This window comes from Triturus cristatus, chromosome 8, assembly GCF_964204655.1.
Source record: "Triturus cristatus chromosome 8, aTriCri1.1, whole genome shotgun sequence".
In the NCBI taxonomy this organism is placed as follows: Eukaryota; Metazoa; Chordata; class Amphibia; order Caudata; family Salamandridae; genus Triturus; species Triturus cristatus.
In genome coordinates, this window is record NC_140591.1 from 228,341,365 (window position 1) to 228,368,252 (window position 26,888).

A 26,888-nucleotide genomic window follows, 5' to 3' on the forward strand; every position below is an offset into this window, starting at 1 on the left:
GCCTGCAGCTCACTCACCCTCCGTACATATGTAATTGCCACGAGAAAGGCTGTTTTAATCATGAGCAGCTGGAGCGGACAATTGTTAGGAGGCTTGAAAGGAGCACACATCAAAAATGTAACAACCAAATTAGGGTCCCATTGAGGCATAATAAAAGGAGAAGGGGGGAAGCATATGTACAAGGCCTTTCAGAAATCTTAGAGGCTTGGTCAAGCAGCGGCTAGAAGGTAGACAGAGCAGAAAGATAACCCTTCAGATTACCCAAAGCTGAGCCCTGCTGGACAAGGGTAAGAATAAAAAGTAAAATATCAGAAAGGGAAACAGACATGGATCAATGGACTTTTCTGTACAATATAATACAAATAGCTTCCAATGGCAGGAGTATACTGTCTTGGTGGAGGGACGCCTGGCTGCCAGAATAACATTGCAGACTTTGGGAGGAAAGTCAAAAGCTATCAACTGCTGCTGCTCAATCTCCATGCAAGAAGACAGAGAGTGGACAGGTTCCGGTAGAGGACACTCCCCTGATGCTGCAACAGAAGATCATCCCGAAGGGGCAACCTGATCGGCGGATCTATGGTCATGCACAGTAACTCGGGATACCAGACTGTCCGTGACCAGTACGGAGCCAGAAGGAGGACTTGGGCCTGGTCATTCCTGATCTTCTTGAGAACTCTGGGCAGGAGTGGTATGGAAGGAAAGGCGCACAGGATGCCTGAGCTCCACTCGAAACGAAAAGCATCTCTGAGTGAGTGCCGTCTTGGAAACTCCAGTGCGCAAAACTGCTGACATTGTGCATTCTCTGCAGAGGTGAACAGATCTAACCAAGGCTCTCTCCCTTGCTGAAAGAGACCTTGCACCACCTCAGGTTGGAGACGCTAATGTGAACCGCTAGGCATCGACGGCTGAGTTCGTCTGCCCTGGCATTCAGGAAACCTGCCAGGTGTTGAACCACCAAGGAAATGCAGGGCTTCTTGACAAAGGATCCACAACCCCGCCCTGTCTGTTGCAGTACCACATGACGGTGGTGTTGTGTGTGAACACTTACAACAGCCTTCCCTTGATGGAGGGTAGAAAGACCTTCAACGTCAATCGGATTGCTCAGAGCTACAACAGGTTGATGCGGATCATGGATTCCACCGGAGACGAGAGTCCTCTGATCTCCAACTCTCCCAGATGGCTGCCCCATCCCATGAGTGTCACTACTGTGAGATCTGGGTGGGGAAGAGAAAGGGCTCTGCCTCTGACCCGATGGTTCGTTAGCCACCACTGCAAATCCTTATTTTTTTATTTTTTTTTAAAGTTTTATTTAAATTTGAAAAAGCAAACATTACAAAGATTGCGGCTGTGCGTTCAACAGATAGCAAGTAAGGAGCAACACTGTGACATTTCCTGTTCTTAGATAAACAATACCACATCAACAATGCATCCGACATCAGGACCCCATTTACCAATCCATCATCAACATCTGTCCGACCTGAAACCGGGGGATCTCTGACCAAGGATCCATCCCTAGGGTTCCAAGGCAACCCCCTTCCCCTGATCATACCTCGGTCATGGGAAAAAGCCATGCAGTCAACATCACCTGACCCCAGGCCCGAATACCCCTGTGTCCTAACCATCACATGACCCCTCCATCTGCGTAACATTAGTGCAGCACAACCTACCCCACTCCCGTGGGAACTATTCCGGAATTCGAGGATGGCGGGGGTGAGCCAGGCAAGCCTGCAATATATGTTCTATAAGGGCCCCAGATGTCCCTAGGACGCGCCACTGTGGGGAGGAGACTAGAGTAGATCTCGCTATTTGTGCTACAGAAAGCCATGGCAGTAAGCCATGTCCTGGTCGTGGGAGCCGTTTTACCCCCCCAGTGCCTGGCAATCTCCCGCTTGGCAAGTAGAAGCCCCAGAGAGGCCAGTCTACGGACATTCTTAGGGAAATTTACGGTATAACCCAACAATGCGACCTCAGGAGCGGGAACCAGTGTAAGCCCTAGCATCTCTTCCAGGATCTTGTAAACCTGTGTCCAGAACGACTGCAGTCTCGGACACGTCCAGGACATGTGTGCAAAATCAGCATGTGGTGCAGAGCATTTCCAGCATGTGTGTGGCCGCGCGGGATCAATGGAATGGAGTCTATCAGGGGTCATATACCAACGGCGCACGAATTTATAGTGTAGGAGTTTATGACGACTGTTCAGTGATACCGTGTTGGTGACTTTGCAGCATGCCGTCCATTGTTCGTCCGTGATAGGCCTACCCAAGTCTGTCCCCCACTCCTCCCGCGCCCGATCATCCGCACATGGGACCCGAGCTGCACACGCCTTGTACAGCTTAGAAACAATATGGGCCCCCGTATCGTTATCAATCAGGGTGGTGAGGGGTTCCAAGGAAGCCGGCTCAAGGGGGAATCCCTTAATTTCCGCTCTTGCTGCGCCATAGAGCCGGCGAAGGACGAACCGGTCCATGAACGTAGCCTCACTGAATCGCGCCTCCTCCGATGCCGAGAAAATGTGCCCTCCCGGGTATAAATCCCCAATCCTGGTGAGGTTAAATTTGGTTAACGTTCGCTGCACCAGTGCCTCATCCGTGCCCGGTAGTAACCCAGGGTTGGGTATCGGGAGAGAAGAGGAATACAGCAGAGGGTGAGCTAAGTAGCGCGAGAGTCTGTTCCAAGCCCAGCTGGTAGTGGATACGGTTTGAATATCCACCGGGTCTCTGGGGACACCTTTGGGCAACACCGCAGACAAGCGACCCGGGAGAACAAAGTCCGCCTCTGGGCGAAGGAATGGGATCCGAGCGTCAGGGTGATACCAGGCATAGGCATGTGCACATTGAGCGACAAGGTAGTATAAATATAGATCAGGCACTCCAAGGCCACCTCTATCCTGTGGGAGTGTGAGAGTCGTCCAGCGGATCCGGGGGTGCTTCCCGCCCCAGACCAGTCTAATCCGGAGGGACAGCAGGGTGGAAAAGAAGGCCCGGGTAAGAGGAACAGGGATGTTATTAAAAAGATACAAAAATTTGGGGAGCACTACCATTTTGAGAATGGCTATCCTAGCTGATATAGAGAGCGGGAGCCGCAGCCACCCATCCACCTGCGTTTCCAGCTTCGCAATCGCGTGGCCATAATTGAGGCAGATAATTTCGTCCGTGCTCAAATGTATTTGTATGCCCAAGTACCGTACCGAGTCTGAGCACCATTCCAACGGAAACTCACACTGCCATGGGGAGGTGCCGCTAGTCAACGGGAAGATGATGGACTTATGCCAGTTTATGCCCAGTCCCGAGTGGCTACTGAAACGAAGGATCTCATGTATAAAGGGGGCAAGGTTGGCCTGCGGTTCTCTGACATACAGGATTGTGTCATCTGCATAGAGAGAGGCAAGCAAGGGGCCCGTCCGAAACTGGAGACCCCTGTGAAGGTGCCGCTCCTGGAAATGCCGGATCAGGGGGTCCATAGCCAAAATGAACTAGAGCGGTGAAAGCGGACAACCCTGCCGTGTACCGCGCGTGAGCGAGAATGGGCGAGATAGCGTGCCGTTGATACGCAAACGGGCCGTAGGGCGACTATAGAGGAGTCTAGTAGTAGCCAGGAAGTTCGCCGGCATGCCCATGCGTTCCATGACGGAAAGAAAGAAAGGCCATTCTAAGGAGTCAAACGCTTTTTCGGTGTCGAGGAGGATCGCCGCAGCAGGTGTGGTCGGGTTAATTCTGTGCAGAACCGTGAAGAGCGTTCGCAAATTCAGTGACGTCGAGCGACGGGGGACAAAGCCAGATTGTGCGGGCGATATAATGAATTCCATCAGTTGGGAAAGCCTGTTGGCCACTATTTTGGCCAAGATCTTATAGTCGGTGTTTAAGAGGGAGAGGGGCCTGTACGACCCACACAACGACGGGTCCTTATTCGGTATCGGGAGCAGCACTATGACTGCCTCACCAAGAGTAGACGGGAGGGAGCCGCGCTCCAAAGCCTCCGCATAAACCTCTATGAGCTTGGGCGCCAGCAGATCAGAAAAGGCCTTGTAAAAATCCCCGGAGAAGCCATCGAGGCCCGGGGCTGAAGAGCCCGAAGCACTTTGATTGCCCCTCGCACTTCTGCCACCGTTATGGGCTCTGCCATGAACTCCTGCATGCCTTTATCCAGGAACACAAGAGCGATCTCCGATAGGTAGGCCTCACGAGCGGCTGAGGAGTCCCCCAACTTGGTGGTGTATAGATCAGTGTAGTAGGCCAGGAATTCGTCCCGGATCTCAGCGGGCGTCGTGCGGAGCGCACCATCCGTGCCCCTCACCTCGGCTATCAGGGACTTACTGTACGGCGGTCTCAGAGCCTGCGCTAGCGTGCGCCCCGGCCGATCCCCCTCCCCGTACCTACGAGCAACATGGTATTTCCCCAGATAGAGGATCTCCCTGTCCGCGGCTTCACGGAAGTCGGACAGCAGGCGTAAGCGCCTGGTAAACACCTCATCAGAGGGCGCCCGCTGTGCCTCAGTGTCTATCGCGTCTAGCTGTGTCTCCAATTGTGTGATTGTTGTGCGCAATACCTTCAGGACCCCCGCATGTTTAGCTATGCAAACCCCTCTGATATAGGCCTTGAACCCTTCCCAGAGTACTGCCCACGAGTCCACCGAGCCAGTGTTAATCGTGAAGTAGTCTTCTATCGCCTCGGAAACCTCATGTACAAAGGGGTCGTCTAAAAGCGCCCTCCCGGGGAAACGCCACTGCCGCTCAAAACCCTCAGGCCGAGGAACGTCTAAACCCAGTGAGACCGGAGAATGGTCCGAGTATGTTCTCGGGAACGTCCTCAACACGCGGAACCAAGGGGACAGGCCCGGGGAGAGGAGCCAGTAGTCAATTCTGATCCAAGTGTTGTGTTGCCCAGAGAAGTGTGTGTATTCAGTAGTGCTCGGGTTGCGCCTGCGCCATATATCAGTCAGCGAGAACCGACGGCAGAGGTCCAGGAACGCGCGCCTCGCCCTAGCCTTAGAGTCTGCGGCCCCAGAAGTGCTATCCAGCCCCACATCCAGTAACATGTTTAAGTTGCCGCCAAGAACGATACCAGCCGGCGCAAGGGGTACCAGTTGGGCAGCAAGCGCATGGAAAAAGTCCGGGGAATCAGTGTTAGGAGCATACACACAGACAAGAGTGACCATATGACCCATCAACACCCCTTTCACAATGCAGTAGCGTCCCTCCCTGTCTCCCAGAAACGTCTGGCAGTGAAACGGGACTCTCTTATGGATCAGCACCGCGGTGCCTCTAGCATAATTACTGAAATTGGCAAAGTATCGGTGAGCGCCCCAGGAAGCTGCAAAGCGAGCGGTCATCGAGGCGTGTAAGTGAGTCTCTTGAAGAAAAGCGATGTCAACTCGGTGCCGATTTAAGTAGTGCAGTATCTGTTTGCATTTACGCTGGTTGTTTAGGCCTCGGACATTCCAAGTCATTAACGATAGATTGAGAGGAGCTTCATTCAAACCTATATGGGCCATTGATGCCAGTCTGCAGGTGATGGGAGCAAGAAAGACGTAATGTCTCCGTGTATCAATAAAGTTTGTTCACACACAGCCATATCAGAAGGATCAAAATTGCTTACCCCTACCCCCCTCCCCCACCCAGCCAAATCACGCAAACGTGAGGCAGTCCCAAACCTAGAAGAAAAAAACATAGCTCTAAACAGTAATACCAAGTGTAACCAAACAGGACGAGGCAGAGCATCACAACCAAAAACGATCCCAACGGTTTCAACCAAAGGGGGGTGACAACGATCCGCAATCAACCCAGCGCTGCAGTACAAGTATACTCCAAATGTTAATACGTCCCCAGATAGCAAGAGTCAAAATAGAACAAAGTTAGGTTACGGGCGCCGTCTCAGCCGAAACCGGAGGTCAAAAACAGGTCCTGGCTGCCCGCAGCCCCACTACTAGGGGGAGACCGTCCGTCCCCATCCCCCCCCCGGCGGGCCTCTGCGCGGCTTGTAGTTACGGCAGAAGTCTTATACCTCAGTGGGATTGTCAAAGAGCCGAGCTCGGCCATCGATCTCGACCCACAGCCGGGCCGGGTAGAGCATGCCATATTTGAGGCCCAGGTTCCGGAGCGCTGCCTTCACCCCCGCATACTTACGCCTGGCCTCCTGGACCACGGCGGTGAAATCTGGGTAGAGTGAGAGTCTCGAGCCCTGCCAGGTAATCTCACCCTTCTCTCTGGCAAGCCGCAAGGCAGTGTCGCGGTCTCGGAAGTTCATAATACGGGCAATAAGCGGGCGAGGCGGAAGCCCCGGGTTAGGTCTCGGCCCCAGGGAGCGGTGAGCTCGTTCCACCACGAAGCCCGGAGTGAAGGATTCTCTCCCAAAGATGTCAGCCAACAGTTGTTCCACAAAAACGTCAAGCCTGCCCGTGGATTCCGGAACCCCAATGATTCGCACGTTGTTGCGCCGACTGCGCGATTCCAAGTCCTCGTTTTTGCTGGCCACTTCTTTCAATATGCGCTCCAGTCTGTCCACCCTTTTGGTCTCCTGCACCGATCTATCCTCCACTGCAGAGATCCGGGCCACAGCCTCCCCTAAACGCTTGTCGTGTGCCTGGATCTTGGCCCCCATAGTCTCCAGAGTCTTATCCAGGGCATCAAAGCGACCATCCAGGGCCCTGAAGCCGGCACGTATCTCCTGAAGCCAGTCCGGGGATGGGGCACGGGCCGTCGGGCCACCGGACGCGCCACCAGCAGGGTCCGGCATGTCAGGGCGGCCCCCCGCAGGCTGCTCAGATAGTTTCTCGAACGGCAACGTTTTCTGCTTTGGGTCTTTGCGACCCATGCCCCCCACCGCCAGACGGCCACCAGCCAGCTGTGTGTAGATCAAGGGTGGCACAGGTACGATGGAGCGTCAGTCCAGCAGCGCAGGCCAATCCTCAGCCAAGCCGCTCCGGTCTACGGGCGTTGCTGTGCCCACCGGGTACCGGCCAGGTCTCGACTCCGCTGTGTAGCAGGCCAGGGCCTCCACTATCTGTAGCCAGCAGGGTCCTGATGGAGCACCGGGGGAACCAGCGCGATGTACTCAGCAGTCGCGACTCGGCGCTGCCGGAAGGGGCAAGGGAGGACCGCCCGAACCGGCCGCAGAACACATGGCACACCCAGAGAGGGCCCAAGGACAGAGGCAGAGACAACCCGGGCGCCAGGCCCAGCGCTGAGCCCCAACCGCCCCCCCCCCCCCCACCGCTAGCAGGCCGTCCCGCCACCCCTCCCAGGTTCCCCGACCGAATTAGCCCGGGGCCCCAGGGAGGAGACAACGAGCGAGGCTGCGCCCGGAGCGCAGGGCAAGAGCCGAGCGCCCAGTTGCCCTCTGGTCCGCAACGGCACAGGGAGAGCAGCAGACCCCCGCCAGTCAGCACCACGGTGCTCAATGCCCCCCCGTCCGCCCCTCCCGGGTACCTGTCTCTCGGCCGGCCGTCGTCCACGCACTCGCGTCCCCAATCCCCGAATCAGCCCGCCATCTTGGGCCTCAGGGCGATGTGATCTTCGCCGGACGCCCCAGCGCCACGAGCGGTCCGGTCTGCATCTCGGCACGCTCCGGGGCCGTAGGAGGATCAGCGGCGGTGTCGGGCGTCCCGCACCCGCATCAGGAGGGCGAGGAAATCAGCTTTTGCGCCGGGTTGATGGCGGAGCTTCAACGCCGCGCGGCCATCTCAGCTCGCGGCTTGGCCACGCCCCACCACTGCAAATCCTTCACAGTCCCCTCCGAAATCTGGACCAGGTCGGAGAGATTACCCTGATGCTGTGCCCACTGGAACTTCAGGTCCCACTGTAGAGCCCGCATATGCCATCTTGCATCTGTGACCAGCAAGATGCAGGATGCCATGAGGCCCAGCAGCCTTAGAGTGGGTGTCACCAAAATCCAGAATAGAGCCTAAAACATCGGTATGATAGCCTGAATATCCTGGACTCGCCGCTCAGGAGGATAAGCCTGAAACTGAACTGTGTCTAGAACAGCTCTAATGAAAGGGAGCATCTGAAATGGAGTCAGGTGTGACTTCGGCACTGTGATAGAGAACCCCAACAAATGCAGGAAGTCCTCCGTAGCCTGGAGGTGGGAGACGGCAGTCTGGTGCGAGATAGGGGAAACCTGACACCCCATGTCTCCCCAGATTAGGTGCAACCACCGCCATCACTTTTGTGAACACCCGAGGGGCGCTGATAAGGTCAAAAGGAGGCATGGAAAACATGAAGAGCACATGGCCTACTCAGAACCGCAGATAATGCGGATGGGCAGGCAGGGGTAAGGAAATAAGCGTCCTGCAAGTTCAATGCTACATCCTGTCTTCTGGATCCACTGCAGACAAGACCTGAGCTAGCATGGTCATCTTGAATTTCTCCTTTTTGAGGAAGAAGTTGAGGGTTCGGAGGTCTAGGATACGACAAATGGCCTAGACTTTTTTGGGGACCAGAAAGTAGCAGGAATAACAACCACAGCCTACTTCGGGCCCCGGTGTCCTTTCTATGGCTCCCTTGGCCGAGAGAGCCATAGCAAGGACAAATGATTCTCCGTCAGCCGGTCGTAAGATGGAAGCATGGAACCATGGAGAGATGGGTGGTCTCCAAGGGAAGGGAGTAAGCCCTTCGGATGATCTGCAAAATCCACCTACATGTCCAATGTTATGGACTCCCAGTGATGGAGGATCCTACCACCAACCGGATCCCCATGATCTAAAAAGGGCAAGATTAGGAAGGTTTGGAGGCTGAAGCTAATGGGGGGTGGGGGAGATGTTGGGCCAGACCGCTGGCTACCCGACCCACGAAGGATGGTAGGAACTGCGCCGTCGTCCACGCAGAGGCTGGGACAGGGTTAGTGTGATTGAAAACCCCTTCCGTAGCCATGAAAGGAGCAAAAGGCAGACTGGGGATGACATGGACAGCCGAGAGGCCCATGGGTTTGGCTTAAGTCTGTGAGTCCTTAAAGCGCTGCAGCGCCGAGTCGGCCTTGTATCCAAAAAGACGAGTGCCATAGAAGGGCATGTCTATAAGGGAAGCTTGGACATTCCCCGAGAAGCCAGTTCTCAACCAGGTATGGCATCTCAGGGCCACAATTGAGGAAATCGCTCTGCCCAGCGCGACGATTGTGTCCAGACCACAACGGATCATGACTTTGCTGCGTCTCTCCCATCTGTAGTGGCTTGCAGTGTTCCTGGACCGCAAGTCAGGCTGGCGGAATAAATATTTTTCCTTACCCAAGGAATCTAGCCTCCTAGATTCCCAGTCCAGAGGTGCGGTAGTGAATGCGCCCTGGGATGTGGAAGCTTGGATCACCAAGCTCTTGGGGGTAGGGTATTGGGTGAGGAAGTTGGGGTCCCCACAAGTGAGATGGTGGCAAAGAGCAATCGTCCTATTCACAGGAGCCCCTGTGCTGGACTTGGACCAGGTTCCCAGAAGGACGTCTGTGAGGGCCTCACTGAATGGGAGTAGGGGTTCTGAGGGGAGACTCCGGGTTGCAGCACCTCAGTCAAGAGATTAGTCTTGACAGCCACCAAGGGCAGCTGAAGGTCAAGGACCTCAGCCACTCTCCACACCACCATAGCATAAGAATCTCCCTCCTATGTAGGGTAGGGGGAGAAAGCATGCCCAAATTTGGAGAGGTATCCAGTCCACTGGCATCACCCAGTTCCTCACACAAGTCCATTTGGGACTCATATGCCTGGTATTCTAGAGGGCCCAGCAACCCCTGTCACTCCTTCCCGAGGCCTAGCTCATAAGAATAGGGCTCAGGATTCGATCTAGGACCCGAAGTTCCTGTTGGTGTCGGGCGACGACACTCCGGCTCCATGTCTGATTCGGGGATGATAATGGGGCTAGCACCATCGGTGGAGGAGCGTCAGCATCGGGAACGTAGAAGGTCGAAGTGGTACAACTGACGCTGATCCGGATCCATTATCGGATCCACAGGGGCCCACTGGAGCCAGGGCTAGACCTGCTGGCTCAGAGCCAGATGGGCCACCCGACCCCGTGGGACCCAAAGGGTCCTCAATGGGGTCAGACCACCCAAATATGAGAGGCAGGACCTCATAAGACTCTTTAAATTAAGTGTGGGTCACTCCGGCTCCCAGATAGTCAGGGAGGCGCACTGCCGACCCAGACACAGGCTCCAAAGAACCAGACCTCGATGCCAATGCTCCTTTGTCACATCAGCCGACAAACAAGGAGAAGTCGAAGAGCGCTTTGTCCTCTTACTGAACTTCTTGTGCCTCTTACCTGAATGTTCTGACGATCTTGAATTGGATGAAGAGTACTTGGGACTCTGTGAACAATCCCGGAACGTTCCTTTAGACCGGGATATTGACTTACGCTAATTCACGTGCCAGGCCCCTAGCAGCTGCAGGGACCGCTTCCTCAAAGCCTTCAGTGCCATGGTAGGGCAATCGGAGCACAACTTGGTGTTGTGGTGGCGCTCCAAGCAGCACAGACAGACAAGGTGTGAACAGGGTTGGTTCCTACGCCTAGGCGGAGGAGCATCGCCCCACTACTTTCAGAGCAGTGGAAAAGGGACAAATAAAATGGCAATAACAATGTTATTATCATTTTATTTTCTGTACCTACAGGGGTAGGTTAGGGCGGGGCTGGTGTCACAGGGAGGAGGAGTAGTTTGTGCACAATAAGTACGCATGATGGTTTGGCCAGTCAAACAGTCAGGCGCACTTAGCATGTTCTCCACCGGGCTGTAATGCACACCCTGGGTGGAGAATATGCACAGGCTTTCACTCCCAGTCTGAGCGCCGAACCACGGCGCTCAGACCAATCAAAATGCTGCTGTCATGCTGGTGACAGCAGCGTCGTGATTGGCTTAGGGGAGCCTGTGTGCTTCCTGCTTCTGGAACTCGGAATCAGGAAGAGAAGCAGAGGAGAGACAATGTAGAAGAGAAGGCCGCCGTAAAGAGGTACGTGTTATTTTTTATATTTTGTTTTTTTCAACACCCCTTCGCCCTGCCACCCCCATTCCCAACCAGCCATCACTGGGTGCGGATCTGTACCGACATCACCAGGTGAATGATTCTGAAGGGCTTAAAATCAGCCCTACATGATGACATCCTCGCAACACCAGGAGAAAACCTCAAAAAACAGCCAACAAAAAGTTGCAAAAAAACAGTCAAAAAATGACAGAGGGGTAGCTCTTCTCTGGATAAGCGCTGGCTGGCGCGAAAAGAAAAGAACTAACGTCAGCGCGCCTGGGTGGCACCTATATAGGTACCACAATGTCACTCCGGTGCAGACGACATGCGCGGAGCCGATCAACACCACCTACTGGTGCGCAGGGGTACTGCTTGAAATATTTTCGGTACCCACTCTGACGCCTGGAAAATTCAAAGGTAAGGCATCTGCAGCTAGAAGTCTCTATCAGATATGTACTTTGCAAATGTACTCGAAGGCTTCTAATGTTCTAGTGATCATTACCCAAAACTGCTGACAAATCTATAAAAATAAGTGGTTTCCTTCCATAAAAGAGCAGCACGTTAGTTGGCTAGTGAGACAAGTTTGATCACCTATCTAAGACCAAAGAGAATGATAGCTGCCTGTGAAGGTTCAGCAGCAAGGCTGCGTTGCTTACAACAAACGGAGTGTGAGGCTTAGGCCTTCATTTTCATAAAACTGTACGGGTACCATAAGCATATGGACTTGTGGTATGCTAGAGCGTGACATGCGGGAAGATTGTGGGTGTGTGACCATGGGGATCAGAGTTGCTGTTCTCTAATGGGGTCACAGGGTGTAGTAATAAGACCTGGATACAGAGCACAACATTCCCTGCATTGCCTTGCTTGACTGGCACTTTAAACAAACACTTGCAGAGCCAACTGATTTGACCTTAATGTGTAAATTCAGTGAAACAGAATCACAGTGTAGGCTGCAGCTTGCCAAAGAATTAAACCTCATGCAAAGTTCTAGCAGCTATAAGCATCAAAGTTTCCATAGACATTTGAATATAAAGCAGAACTAACAGAACCTTCAAGTCTAGGGGAAGTGGAATTAACTGAGCCCACATGGCTAATGTGGCTGTAAGAAAATCAAGAAGTATAAATCAACACTTGATCAATTCAGGAGCCTGCTTTGAAAAACAACTTTTTATGAAGCCAAAATATGCTTTTAAGAATCAGCCACTTTGTTAAATAATACTCCATAAGCTATTTAAGTATATCTGCTACTGCTATTAACTGGTTGTCTGTAATCTGCCTTCTGCATTTCAACCAGGACTCTAGTCAAGCAGGACAATAGCCTTTAATTTCAGGATAAATTAAACATCCCCGCCATGTCAAATGTGTCCCAAGATCACCTCTCATTGAATATAGAGGTAGACATAGGGAGCACATGATAACAGCGGCTCTGATTAATACACACTCGGTTGTTAAACACGCCCAGAACATCTTTGACTTGCTCACTGATGAGTCTATGGACCTGCTTTTCCTCACTGAAACGTGGTTAACTGAGCACCCCAGCCCAGTGATTGAGATGGCCAGCCCTGATGGCTTCAAAATCACTAGAGCTGATCGGAAATCAGGGCGTGGGGGCAGAAATGCTGTGGTGTTAAGGGATAATTGGATTTGTCAATGGAGCGAGATAAGGGAGCCAGCGGAAGTGGAAGCCATTTACTTTTGGATCAACATCTCCCCACAATATACATTGGGAGGTATATTGATGTAGCGGCCTCCTGGCCCTTTCCTCAAAACCCTTTTCGACGTGATCATCCCTCGGGTACTTCTTTACTCTCACTTTGTGCTCCTCTGGGAGTTTAACACTCATATAGACAATTATGAATTGGGGGACATACTGGAGTTTTTTGATTCTTTGAATCTTGTCCAACTACAACAATGTGTTACCTTATCTACTCATCGTGACGGCCACATGTTGGACCTGATCTGTTCTAACACCCCAATCACTGTAGAGGATCCCCTGCCAGTACGTGGTCTGACCACTCTCTGATTCATTTTTCCTGGCATGTCTAAATTAAGTCTAAGCAGGGGAGGCCACTTACAAGACACTAGGGGAAAGCTGTCCAGTGAATAGACCCGGCGGCTTTTAGTCTGGCGTTAGCCGAGACCTGTCCTGTGATAACTAACGATTTGAATGAAGCCTTTGGGAATTTCACCAAATGGATAGACAAGGCGGTGGAGCGCCTCACTCCTGAGACCCGGCCCAGGTGCCTTACGAATCCACCTCTAAGCCATGGTTCTTGAGCTCCTTGAAAAACAGCAATGTAAAAGGCTGTAACGCAAATAGAGACAGGATTATTGCCCCATGGCTAGAACAACTCTTAAAAAGGCACAAAAGATTTATTATGCCGCCATTGCTCAAGCTAAAAGCCTCTGTTATGCGGAGCGTATAGCCCAATCAGGTAGTAATGCCAACAACATTTTTAACATTGTTCAAAGCTTCCTATCCCCTAAAGCAGAGACCAGCATCCACACCCCTTCTTTTGTTTGGTATGAGGAACTCCCCAGTTTTTTCATTAATAAGGTTTGGGCTCTTCAAACTAATTTTGGAGATGGGGATAGCCTGCCAGTGACTATGGTTCCCTCCCGGCTGTCGCCTTCCTCCACCTTTGCCAAACTCACATCCTTTGCACCAATTTATCAGGTGATGAACACATTGATTAATCTATCCTTAACATCAGCCACTGTCCCTCTCACCTGGAAACAGGCGATGATTGTCTCCATACTTAAAAAACCTACACTGGACCCCAATCTTCCCTCCAGCTATTGCCCTATCTCCCTTCTACCAGCTGTGGCTAAGGTCTGTGAAAAACTGGTCAATAAACAGCGGTCTGATTTTGTGGAACAACATGACCTTCTCCACCCGGCCCAATCAGGTTTTAGAGCCTCTTACAGCACGGACTCTGCATTGGTGGAAATTTCCGAGGCCATCCGTGAAACTTTAGATGTGGGGGGCAAGGCGACCCTGGTCCTTCTGGACCTGTCGGCAGTGTTTGATACCATGCTGCATGCCCTGCTCCTGTCCAGTCTTCAGGAAATTGGCATAATAGGGTCTTCCACTACTCCTGCTGTCCGCAAGGCAAACTGTTACCCAAGCGCTCATTACCTCGCGTATTGATTACGTCAATGCACTGTACGTTGGTCTGCCTGTCTATTTACTGAACAAGCTTCAGGTATTTCAAAATGCAGCAGCCGGAACTCTTCTCAACCTCCCTAAAAGGGCCAGGCAACACCTTCATAACCTGCACTGGTTGCTGGGGAAAGAGAGGGTGAAATTTAAGACACTGGTAATGGCACATGCAGCCCTCCATTTGCTCGGCCCGGTGTATTTGAGAAAGCGAAATAGGTTCTATGCCCCTTCCAGGCAGCTTCGCTCTTCTACATTGCTAACAACCTGTACCCCTAGGTTCCGCCTAAAAGGGTAGGTGGCAGCTCACTTACGTTTATGGGGGTGGTGGGCTGGAACCAACTTCCAATTGACTTATGTCACTTTCAGGATCCAAAGATCTTCAGGAAGAGACTGAAGACCTTTCTTTTTAATTAACCTGTCTCTTTATTCCTGTTTCTCATCCCACTGGACACGTGCCAGGACACTCTCTTGAGTAGCTGTGCGTGATACAAATTGCTATACCATAACATAAATTGCATGTTACGGCATTGGTGAGTTTACTGAATATAACCAAAAGTGTACTTGATGAAAAATAACATCATTGTTCATAATCAAAACACCAGGAGATATAAACACCGTAGAGTGTGGTGATCCTAACCTTGCTGGTTGGAGAAGCAATGAAATGTCGAGTAGCTTAGGCACAAAGAAAATTCAAAGACCTGTAGGACCAAAAAAAAACAAGGGGTCACAGGCCAATTTTAACTCCATTTTCTTCAAGATATGTTCTTAATTGTACCCTGAAGCAAAATCGCAATGTCTAGAAAGGAGCCAAGGAGGTAGAGGCTGACAGTGGAAAAACTGCCACATAAAAACCATGATAACCTCATTAACATTCAAACTTACCCCTTCTGAGCCACCAGAAGAAACACCACCCCACTTTGAGAACCAAAAGCATCCCCCATCCAAAGAGTACCTACATAGCACAGAAAATAAATCCACAGGGAATTATTCTTTAGAATAACCCTCACCTGACCCACATGATATTTAATTTATAGCCTTACTGGAAATCAACAGGTGCCACTGTATACAACTTCTCCTTATTCGCTGAGTTCCTTTTTTGACAAGGATATCAGAGAACAGGTGTGGAAATGAGAGAAGGAAACCTTGCCACAGCACATATTTTTCTGCAGTACTTCCTGTAAAATCCTGCAGGCAAATCTGAAGAAACCAATGATGTATGTGGCACAGCTTTTCTGATGGCACATGCATGTTACATACAATATATGCATAACTGTACAGCAAACATGAATGCTTTAACTCCTAAGCCCGTGTATGTGACTTGCTAAGGGCCTCCAAAGTGAAAGATTTGAATGGTGAATATAGCTAGCAGAATATGCAAGATCATCATATAATTTTACAAGCAGGTTGATATGAGTCGCACTGTTAAAAATAACAGAAATGCAGTGACCAGGAAACTTCCAGCTTCCAACATTGCAATCCAATCCGGCCCAGCACAGATTTTATTTGGAAGGAAGCATGTATCAATACCTTTGCTTGCCTTTTGGACATATCTCTGAGTCATGGTTAAAGCAGTGATGCAGATACAAGAGACTGCACCACAACATCCCCTCTCCGTAGAAAACCATTGCGGAGAAAGGTAAAAAGAGGCCTAAGAATCTGGGAGGGACAGACACGAAGACTGGTTGCAAGGGGGGCGGCCGAAGAGCTGTTATTCTACTGCAGGCCTGGACGCTTTCTAAAGGTTTGCATGGATAGTACATGGCTTGGCTTAACCTAGTATGTGAATATACTAATCATTCAGCCGATGCTGTTACCACGAGGCTTTTAATACAAACATAGATAGGTATTAGGTAGTTTAGACCAATTATTACAAATAGCAGGAAAGTGCCATATAAAAATGTTTTGTGTTTTTCTAATGTTGATCTTATTTTAGGTTATGACTGCTGAGACTACTATAATAATTTCACTCATTCTTCTAAACAAGATTGTGTGCTGATTGTACATGGTAAACAACATATTATTAAATACCTATCTATATACCAATAGCTGTGCATACCAACTATTTTCGGGGAACAAGATGAGTGAGGGCCCATGCATCTACAATTATGACACGGTATCAGGGGAGTCAAGGATTAAAGGGATATTACGGTATCAGACCTCACCCATATGCACGTGTGGCTTGTTCCGGCGGTGGAAGTGGGAGATTTTTGAAGCTGCCTAGTCTTAGGTTCAACTACCAATGGACCTTGATTGGTGCTAGAATGCTCGGGTTTTGTTCAAACTTCACAAAGAGGGTGCTTATCAGAAAACAGGACAGCAGTAAAGAGTAGCAGAGTGATATGAGACTGTCATGAGCTCTAAATGTGCTGTAATGCTTGGAGACACATTACTTGGAGATAAGGGCCGAAGGCTGGTGCTGGGCCTTCCACTGGATGAAATCCAATTTCACTTCCATTATAAACCAGCTGAGTCTAGGCATCACTTTGGATGAAATCCCCATTTGATAGGAATTAAAGTACCACAAATGGCAAAGGCAATGTGCTTTCCACCTGCCAATTGATTAAAACTACAATTTTGAAGTCGGAGATGCTCACCAACCACATGCATTTTATTCGATTTCAGACACCTGCAAGCCAGATTCATTCAAGTTTATCAACTCGACGTTCATTTACTTCAACTCATCTCACACCTTGAAGCAGAGTTAGGAACGGATCACTTAAATTTAGATACTTAACTGCAGTTTACATATGCACTGAGTTGCCGGAGTGAACTTTCCTAAACCTTACGTTCCATTTATAGTGCCAATTATATTGTCACTTATTAAATGCTGAGCTGGGATGTTACATTACATGATTCACAGTTCAAAAAAGCAGGTCAGTGAACTCCTTGGATTAACTAGTCCTGAATCCGGTGCCAATTAATCTGCACTATTTGAAATGTAAAGGCTGTATAAATAAGCCAGTAAATGCAAACATTGATTTTCCTTGGCTTAAGGACAAAGACGTTTTAAGGCATGGGCAAAGTGGGCAATTGCCCAGGGCCCCAACCTTCCAAGGGGTCCCTGCGAAAGTGATCCTTCGCTCTATTTGCTCTATCTCTTTTTTATTTCTCTCTCTTTAAACCTATTTCTTGTTGTCTACTTATACTCAGTGTCATCTTAAGGATTTTGTGGTCCTGGGCAAGACGTATTTCAACTGTTGTGTGACCCTGTTAAGGCGTAACATATATATAGTATTGTTTGGCATTATAGATTGTACGAATTATCAGGAAATGGGTAACAAAACTCAAAAGAGCCCCCAAAATATGTCTTGCTCGGGACCCCCACAGACCTTCAGGTGACACTGCTTAAGGAAACAAGAAACAAAGGAAAGCCTGTCTGCACCCGTCCGCACCTGGACCGCGCCATGGACCCTGGTTCTTGGACCTTCCACCTATATGATGCCAGCACCCTCCTTGCCCTCAACACCGAACACTGTGCCACCTGCCACCTTGCGTCACTGAAGGACACCCAAGGGCCTTTCTCCAGCTGAAACTTCAGCTGCACTCTCACCCACCACCACACTACAGCTCCGCCCACCGACGGGTCGACCACAGTGCACCTGATCGGCTCAGCTGCATTCTCCTCAACATGCGCTCCCTCGACAGACATCTGGGAACTCCTTGACTCCGTCTCCCATGAAATCGCCTTTCTCACGGAAACCTGGACGGACCCCAGCTCTGGCCTGGACAAAGCCATTGCCATTCCCAATGGCTACAAGATCACCTGCAAGGATCGCACCGACCGACCTGGAGGAGACATCGCCATCATCCACAAGAACTCCCTCCGCCTGACCACCCACTCGGATGACCCTATGGCAGCAATGGAATATCTCCACTTCCAGACCCACACCAACAGCACCTCCAAGAGACTGTCATCTACAGACTTCTTGGCTCCCACTCGCCCTTCACTGACACTATCATCGACTTCATCGCACCCCAGGCTCTCGCATCCAATGATTACATCCTCCTCAGAGACCTCAACTTCCACCTGGACAACCCCAATGCACCATCAACTGCTCCATCAAGCCCGCCACCTTCCATGACAACTGGAAAAACGCCGAGATAAACCCCCTGCTGAAGAAACCATCCGCCGACCCAACAGACCTCAAGAACTTCAGAACCATCTCCCTGCTACCCTTTCCAGCCAAGATCATCGAGAAGGCCATCAATGCCCAACTCTCTGAGTTCATCGACGACATCAGCTCCCTCCTTGACCGGGGAGAAACAGCAGCCCTGATCCTCCTCAACCTCTCGGCTGCCTTCGACACTGTCTCTGACCGCATTCTAATCACAAGACTCCACGACGCCCTCATCCATGACAAAGCCCTGAACTGGATCCGTTCCTTCCTCATCGGTAGAACACAGCAAATCAGACTTCCTCGTTCCTCTCGGAACCCACAGAGATCAGCTGCAGAGTTCCTCAGGGCTCCTCTTTGAGTCCATGCTTTTCAACATCTACAGGTCCCTGCTCACAGTCATCGTCAGGAGCCACAGACCCAACATCGTTTCCTATGCCGATGCCACCCAGCTGATTCTTTCACTCACAAACAAGCCCACCATCGCCAGAAACAAGTTTCAGAATGGGATGAAGGCCGTCGCCACCTGGATGAGAGACAGCTGCCTCAAGCTTAACTCGGACAAGGCTGAAGTCCTCATCCTGGGCCCCAACACCTCCGCTTGGGAAGACTCCTGGTGGCCCGCCGAGCTACGACCTTCTCCCTCCCCCACAGCCAATGACCACGCACGAAACCATGGCATCATACTGGACTCTTCACTCACCATGAACCACCAGATCAACGCCGTCGCCTCATCATACTTCCACACTCTTCGCTTGCTTCGGAAGACCTTTAGATGGATCCTCACTGAGGCCAGGAAAACGGTCACCCACGCACTCATTAGCAGCAGACTAAACTACGGCAATGCACTCTACGTAGGCACCATCCAAAAACTTCTCCGGAAACTTCAGAAAGTACAGAACGCCGCAGCCAGACGGGTCCTCACCATTCGCTGCCGCAGCCACATCTCTGAACACCTACGAGAACTCCACTGGCTCCCAGTCAACAAAAGAGTCACCTTCAAGTTCATCACACACGCCTACAAAGCCCTCCATGACGCCGGACCAGCATACCTGAACCATGCCTCTCATTCCACGCACCCTCCAGATACTTCTGCCCAGCTGGCCCTCGCCACCGCCCCTCGGACCCTCAAGACCAGTACCAGAGGAAGATCTGTCTCCTACCTCGCTGCCAAATACTGGAATGTCATGCCTTTCCACCTAAGGCTATCCCCGTCTCTGACAAAATAAAGGAAGGATCTAAAGACCTGGCTCTTCGAATGAACCACAGCACCCAGTCAGGCCTGCTACTCCCCTCCCCTCTCCCCCCCCGTGCCTTGAGACCCTCACGGGTGAGTATGCATGCTTAACAGGTACTGAATGATTGATTCTGGGCTGTTATACCAGACCCTTCAAAATCGAAACATACTACTAAATTCCAAAATGTAGCGATTCTTCTGGGAAAGCAGGACAGAGCTATGCACTGGAAGGCCCCACCACTCCCCTAAGAAAGGGCTGGGTTCGAGAATTGATTGAATGTAGTACTGCCGAAATTAGTGTCTTGACACCTACGCAGATAAACGAGAGAAGGGGGATACACTGCTATTGGCATTACAGGCTAAATTGGACAAACAGCCCCTCTAAATACACAAGTCATATACTACAGATTTGCACTACTGAAAGCAAAAATGTCCTGTACTGATGGCAGGAAGTGAATGGTTTCCCCCCGTACTGACGAATATACCCAATTTCAAGGTATATATGGGCCTAGACGGTAAAAATGACTGACGATACAATTCGCAACAGAGATGCGCTGGATCCTTAGCCCTCAATGGCGCACCAATGGACTTTTGACGTAGGGAATGGATTACATTAAGACACGTTAACTCTGAGATGTGTGGTTGGGGGAACTGTATAATACGTGCACACATGATCAATAGTACGAGTTGAAAGTTAAGATGTTGCTGTTAAATTGGTGAATGCTTGTGCATGCTTTATGCATAAAACCTACTGCTTATAAACTGCAGAAAATAGATCTGATCCTACCACCTGATAATAAATAGTATGGTAAAAACTAATAAAGAGTGATGTAAATTAAAAAAATATTTTACTCCCCTATCCTCCAATATCTTCAAATATAGGCCCAATTTCGGAGGGTGGTGTCTGGACTGTACAGCAGCAAGACGACACACTCAGGCCCTACAATCACCACTACTCAGCTACAATGGTAGACTCTCTTGGGCAGGGGTTACTCCTCAGAGGACTGGACGATGTTACTCCTGGAACATGACATGGTTCTCTGGAGACCAGGCTAACATTCTCATACTTTAACCCAGAGTTCTCCAAAGTCTTTCCTGGAGGGTCGGATCCATGCCAGATTTTTAGCATATCTCCATTTAGATAAATGTAGCTATTTTAAAAATCTGGCATGGATCCGGCCCTCCAGGACCAACTTTGGAGAACCCTGCTTTAACCTATTGAGTAATTGGTACTGGTCTCACTAGAAATTTAAAAGGACCAAGCTTCTACCCCATGACCTCAGCTGGGAGTATGACGCTACCCACTGCAAGATTTTGCATATTCTCTGGGCTTTCCCAGCCTTAGAGCATTACTGAACTGTGGTCTGGGCGTCTTAATGCCTCTACAGCCCAGGGTGGAAATCGCCGTCTCCCCAGCTGGCTTTACTTCATGATGTATCGTCGCTGGCAGTAGCCAAAATCTCTACCCTGCACCAATGGTGGCAGCCCTCTGTCCCCACTGGTCAGGAATGGGTGACTGAGTTACAAAGATTGGCTGGTCAGGGTCTGAGGACACTTACTGAGCTCAACGGATACCACGCCATGGGTCCCCTCTTTCTTTATGTTCCCTGGTCACGGAGACAATTCGACGCCTCCTGTATTGAGTTCTTGGGGTGTACACCTGTGGCATATTTGGATACTTGTGTTCAAATAGAAACCCTACGAGACAACCACCTCACCGAACCCTAGATCCCCCCCCGCTTCCCCACAGTAGGGTAATTTGTTTCCCCATAAGCAGCAATCTTCCTTGTTGATTGTAGTTGTTTCTGTAATAAGTATCTTTGCTTTACACGGTCATCATGGCCTCTCTGCCAGACATAAGACTGCTGTATCTACTTAATATTCTCGACGTGTTTATACAACTCTTCTTTTCCAAGGATAAATAAATGTTGCAAAAAAAACTAAACTGAAATAGCATATAATTTTACACAGGCGTGAACATCTCCACTGTATAAAAGAGCCCACAATAAACGCTAACAATATCTTAAATCTAATGCTAGTAAAAGGTGTAGCAGCTATTTATACTCACAAGCTGAAAGCGGTGTCCGAAGCTAAGCCATTCCTTCTCGATAAGCACTTGGAATCCGCGGATTGTGCGGTAGAAGCCGTCCAGCATCAGCATGGCCAGGGAGGTGAGCTGGGCCGTGCGGTCCCAGCCGTCGCTGCAGTGCACGACCACGGACGTCTTCCCGGACTCCACCTTGTCAGCTATCCGGAGAGCTCCGGCAAGAATCAGCTGGACACAAGGGCGAAAACGGAAACAATGCAGTTTTAAATGTCCACCCATACGTGAAATATGCGTGTGTACTTAACACATCAGGAGCACGCAAAGATGTGAGGAAACAAGAACACACCGCTCTGGGCAGCACGTACAACGGATTTAAAATAACAACAGTCCTTACCAAATCCAATCTCGAAACCGATCCCGAGCAGCACCAACCGAGTCTAAGCGGCCCATTCTCTCCACCCAGATGTTATTTTACAATATACTTTACACGTGGGAATAAATAATTCCCATACAAGACTCTTTCAAGATAAATGCACTCAACTATGAAGGCGTGCTATCTCTCCTCGTTCCAATTCCCTGCAGCTTTATTTTTGTTTACAGTTTTTTGATTTGGCCTAGACACAGCTTTAGCTCTGCCACCAGACTATTGTAATGCATCATATTTTTAGTAATGCTAGATACACAGATCGGTTTGCTATTGGTCTTCTTCTCTTGAGAGAATTCACACTTTAGTTAAGACCGCACTGCAGCATAAACCGAGTGGGATGGTGGCTCCTCGCCCCCCTCTAGGGACTCGCTTCAAACCAATATCCGTCATCTTTTCTACTGGCCCAGAGGACAGATAGTTTGAGTGGCCGCGTTTTTACGTCTCTGGCCTCCGTGACAGCTTCCGCTGGCTTGCCAGACTGTTGCTCCCCCCTCGTCCCCAAAAAAAGTTAACATATGCTGTCAAAGAGGGACTTTTTTAGGTCTCGCCTGACCCAGCGCATGCGCTGGTCTGGCGAGACTTATTGAGAGGGCTCCAAAAAGTGCTACCAGGCCAGCCTAGAGCTACAGTGCATGTGCGCGGGAGCGCGCGCCGCGCTTTACCGCGATTACTTTCACTTTCGCAGCCGCACGGCCGCTTTGATGTTTGATCGTGATCGCGATTGCGATCACTTTCACTTTCGCGGCCGCTTTGCATAGCCAATAGGTCTCGCTTTTGGGTCCTTATAAGTATTTAGTTATGCCACTGTTGCATGGCTAAACACTTATAAAGTCCCAAAGGCGAGACCTATTGGCTATGCCAATGCTTGTCTCACCAGCCTTTATTCTTGGCGTGTTAAATTGTCGCTCATATTGTGCGTCGGCCCACCACCGCATACAGCATGGGGGCAATGCCCAGCCTCTGACTTACTGGCCCCCTTCACTGTGAGTGACTGCACAAAGCATGTGCACATTCATCGCATCACCTCAAAATTGTTTCTTTCTCTCGAGTTGCAAAGCTGGTTCAAAGCGAGCTTTTAAAAACGTATTTATCATTATATTACATTTAACCCCTTCGGTGCTCATGACGGAACGGTTCCGTCATGAGCCACGGTTGAGCTGTGCTCATGACGGAACCGTTCCGTCATGACCACGCCCGCGCAAGATTCCGTCAGCACAGCGGCGGAATCTGCGCAGCATGGAAGGGGTTAAATACTGGATATTCATTTTGCCCGCATTCCTTTTTGACGTTTATGTTATAAACTTTTAATGTGACATTTTAACATTATAGTAGACTGTTATTAGGGGTCTTGTCTCCCTCACAAATATAAAATGCATGGCACGATTGAAAGGCTTGCAGTTTACAAACACATCGCTGTTGAAACATCCGCATCAGTGACTTTTTTTAAACTTGAATTCTTACTGAAAGCTTAAGCAAGTCATGTTTAGGTGACACCATATTTTCCTTTTTCCCACTTGCTCTGCACAGCTACTCACTTCTTTTCAATGCAGAGCACCAGGAAGACATTCTCCTTGATAATATTTTTTCAAACGGTTATATAGTGCCAATGCACAACCTGTTTGAGACCTCCACAATGTACTTCCTCACTACTACCAAAACCACCACTGCCGCCACCACTAATATCATTAATTTTACCATCACCCTACCCACGTCCATCATTACTAATAATGCCATTACCGCCACCACTATTTACAACACCATCACCATTAACACTGGCTGGCACCACTACCATTACAATTACCAACACAATTAACATTGGCATTACCACCATCAATGCAATCACCACCATGACGACCAACACTACCATTACGAATTCCACCCCCATTATCGCTATCAGAACTACCATCAATGCTACGCCTCTATCACCAATATAACCACTCCTATTCACATCATCAGCATCATTAGATCACCACATCCACTGTTACTACCATCATCATAATCATCATAACCAACTCTCGAGGCCAGTGTTTGCCTGCTTCCTTTTATTGTATTACGGGGGTGCCCCCGGACTCCTGCCCCCTTCTCAACCAGCTTACAGGCATTTCCCCACCTAGTCTGCGTACCATCATAATCAACATTACCACCAGCACCACACCATTACCAACCACCTTCATTAACAGGCCAATGCATTTTGACAAAATAGTTATTATCACCACCCCATCCTACCATCAGCATTATTGCCATTACCTCAACCACCAAGACTATCAATACAACCACCACAATTAACATGACCATTACCACCACTACCACCACAGTGACCACATCACTACTACCACCACCACCACGGATATCAACATCAAGACTTCCATTTCTACCACTACCACCTACTACCACAACTAACATTACCACCACCATTACCAGCACTATTACAACCACCACCACAACTACACTTCCACCACCCAAAGGTGTTACAGAACCCATGTATAACCTTTTGACATCTTGACAATGTAGTGCCTCGCTGCAAATACGCTCATTACAATTTACTACCAGCATTACCACCACCTGTACCACAACTATTTCCAACATTACCATTACTACCATCACACCATTTCCACAACCACCATTACCACCACTTTCATAACTCAAGGCAATGACCAGAAGCTCTCAAGGCATGCCAGAGCCTCCCACTCCTAAAGAAACCTACAGTAGAACCTGATGCCTTCACCAACTACCGGGACTCACTCACCTACCTCTAATGGTCTAGATCACGAACAAAGCAAATGCCTTTGAGCTGCAGCCAGGTAAATCAATCGCACATCCCACACTATTCCCTGGGAGTAAGTTGAGTAAGTTTAGTGCACACGCTATTTAGTATCGGCCGCTAATTGACACTACTACAAAGCAGATAAACATAAAATTAGAAACATAGACATGCACTCAAAAGGAAAAAAGTCCAATGAATATAATTTAGAGGTTCTTGTGCCTTCTTTATTTTCAAAATATCTTAATTTCATGTAAATTTGAACAATTACAGCCTGAGCCAACACGCTTAATTCGAACATCAAACTTATATATGATATATATATATATTCAAATTACATATTTTATATATACATATATTTTTTATTTTGGGGGGACCCCCCCCAACCTGCTTTTGTTCAATTTACTCCTATCCTACTTTTATCTCTTCCCTTCTGAACCTAAAATTACTCTTACCTCCCTTTACCGCTTCCTTTCCCTGAACCCTAAATGTACCCTTATTTTCCTTTACCACAATCCAACCCTAAATCCTAAAACTTACCTATACCACTACCCACCTCTGAACCCTAAAATACAATCCCTTTACAAATCATGTTATTTAAAATACACACAAACGAATATGCCGCTTTTCCCCCGCATGTTGTTACAACGCGGTTGTTACAACGATCGCGTTGGATGTTGGAATAGTAAAATGTACTATTCCAACTCCAGTCTGCGCGGACTGTAGGGAAGGTGTTGGATTTTAAATCCAACACCTTCTCCCCCTCCGCAAGTCATTGTAACGACTTTCGGGGTAATGGTATGCGTTGTCACAACGCGGTCGTTGTTACGACCGTGTTGTAACAGCATGCGGGGTTACAGATGCGGGGTGACGGTTGTTTACCCACACAAACAGATGTACATATTAAACAATTATAGTTATTTCAAGTAACTCACGCCCCGAGATGCACAGTATTGTCAATTATGTCAGTTCAGTTGTGAGCAGTAATGTTATCAATGATGTCACAGTACATGCATGTGGGTTACTTGAGGTCATAAGCAGTGCATGGTGAGGGCGCGAGTTATAGTTACTTGAAATAACTAACTGCTGAATTTCAGGTTTTTTTGTGTGTTTAAAACGATGCGTTTAAACTGACATTTTACCTAACTACAGCATCACTTTAACTTTTGTTTTTTTAGTGAATATCTGAGTTTTTTTTAATGCAAAGTAAGATATTAATACCATATGCAAGGTTTCTTCCCAGTGAATTTCAAGATTTTTTTTTACCGTATTGTCATATTTTATTACCATATTTAACTCCAAACCAGTGCCTAGCCTGGGGACAGACCTTGCGTCCAACACCCTGCAGGCAGCCAACCCCCTGCTGCGCACACCCTTCAGCTAACCCGCTCCAGGCAGACAAGCGTCCTGCAGGCAGCCTATCTCAGCTGTGTGCAGCGTAGGGTTGACAGCGAGGCCTGACCTGTAGTCAGGCCCTACGTCCAACCCATGATGGGTAGCCAACCACCCGCTGGACTCAGCTTTCCGCCATGCGTGCCATAGGGTTGTCTGCTGCTGCAGGCAGCCAATGCCTTGCCAAGCATAGCCGAAGGCCACATGGCCAACTGCCTGTTTGCGGTAACCCACCGTAGACACTCAAGCCAGACCCTTTCTTTTAATAATGCAATGATGGTCTAGCAGAAGCCAGCACAGCCCCCTGCACTCCTGTAAAACTCCTGCGGGAGTCTGTGGGATCAGGGGGGCATGTCCCAGGGTGCCATGCTACCCCTACCATGCTCCTCTGACACTTTGTTTATTTTCAGGACAAGGGGACTTTCTCCCTGTGTCCTGAAATAGCAGCTGCATCATTTCTGCTCATGCTGCAGCAAGCCAATCAGAGTGCGATCTCCTATGGTAATTTGTGAGAGCCTTTTGCTCCAGTGGAAGTGAGACAGCTGACGGGGAAACTAAACACCTCAGCTAATCAGATTACTCTACTATTTGAAGTTGAGTGATCAAACTCTCTCAAGTGTCCTGTGAGCCCAACTGACCAAGTCTACAAAGTATTTGAACCTTAAATTCTCAAAAACTACTGAACGGATTTACACCAAATTACAATAAGCATGCTTTTTGGACCAACATCTACTTTTCTTCCAAATATGGTGTAATTCCGTTCAGCCATTTTTGCAGTATAGCTGTTCAATTTGTCTATGGAAAAATTAATGGGGAA

General features: G+C 49.3%; 1 protein-coding gene across 3 annotated transcripts in view; it reads right to left on the reverse strand.

Moving 5' to 3' along the window:
• Positions 1–26,888, reverse strand: part of MTMR2 (myotubularin related protein 2) — a 450,663-nt gene that overhangs the window by 89,972 nt on the left and 333,803 nt on the right. For all 3 annotated transcript variants that reach the window (XM_085621424.1, XM_085621425.1, XM_085621426.1), the window contains one exon: positions 21,513–21,719. In XM_085621424.1, coding sequence (XP_085477550.1) covers positions 21,513–21,719 — 207 coding nt within the window. The remainder of the gene's footprint in view (positions 1–21,512; positions 21,720–26,888) is intronic.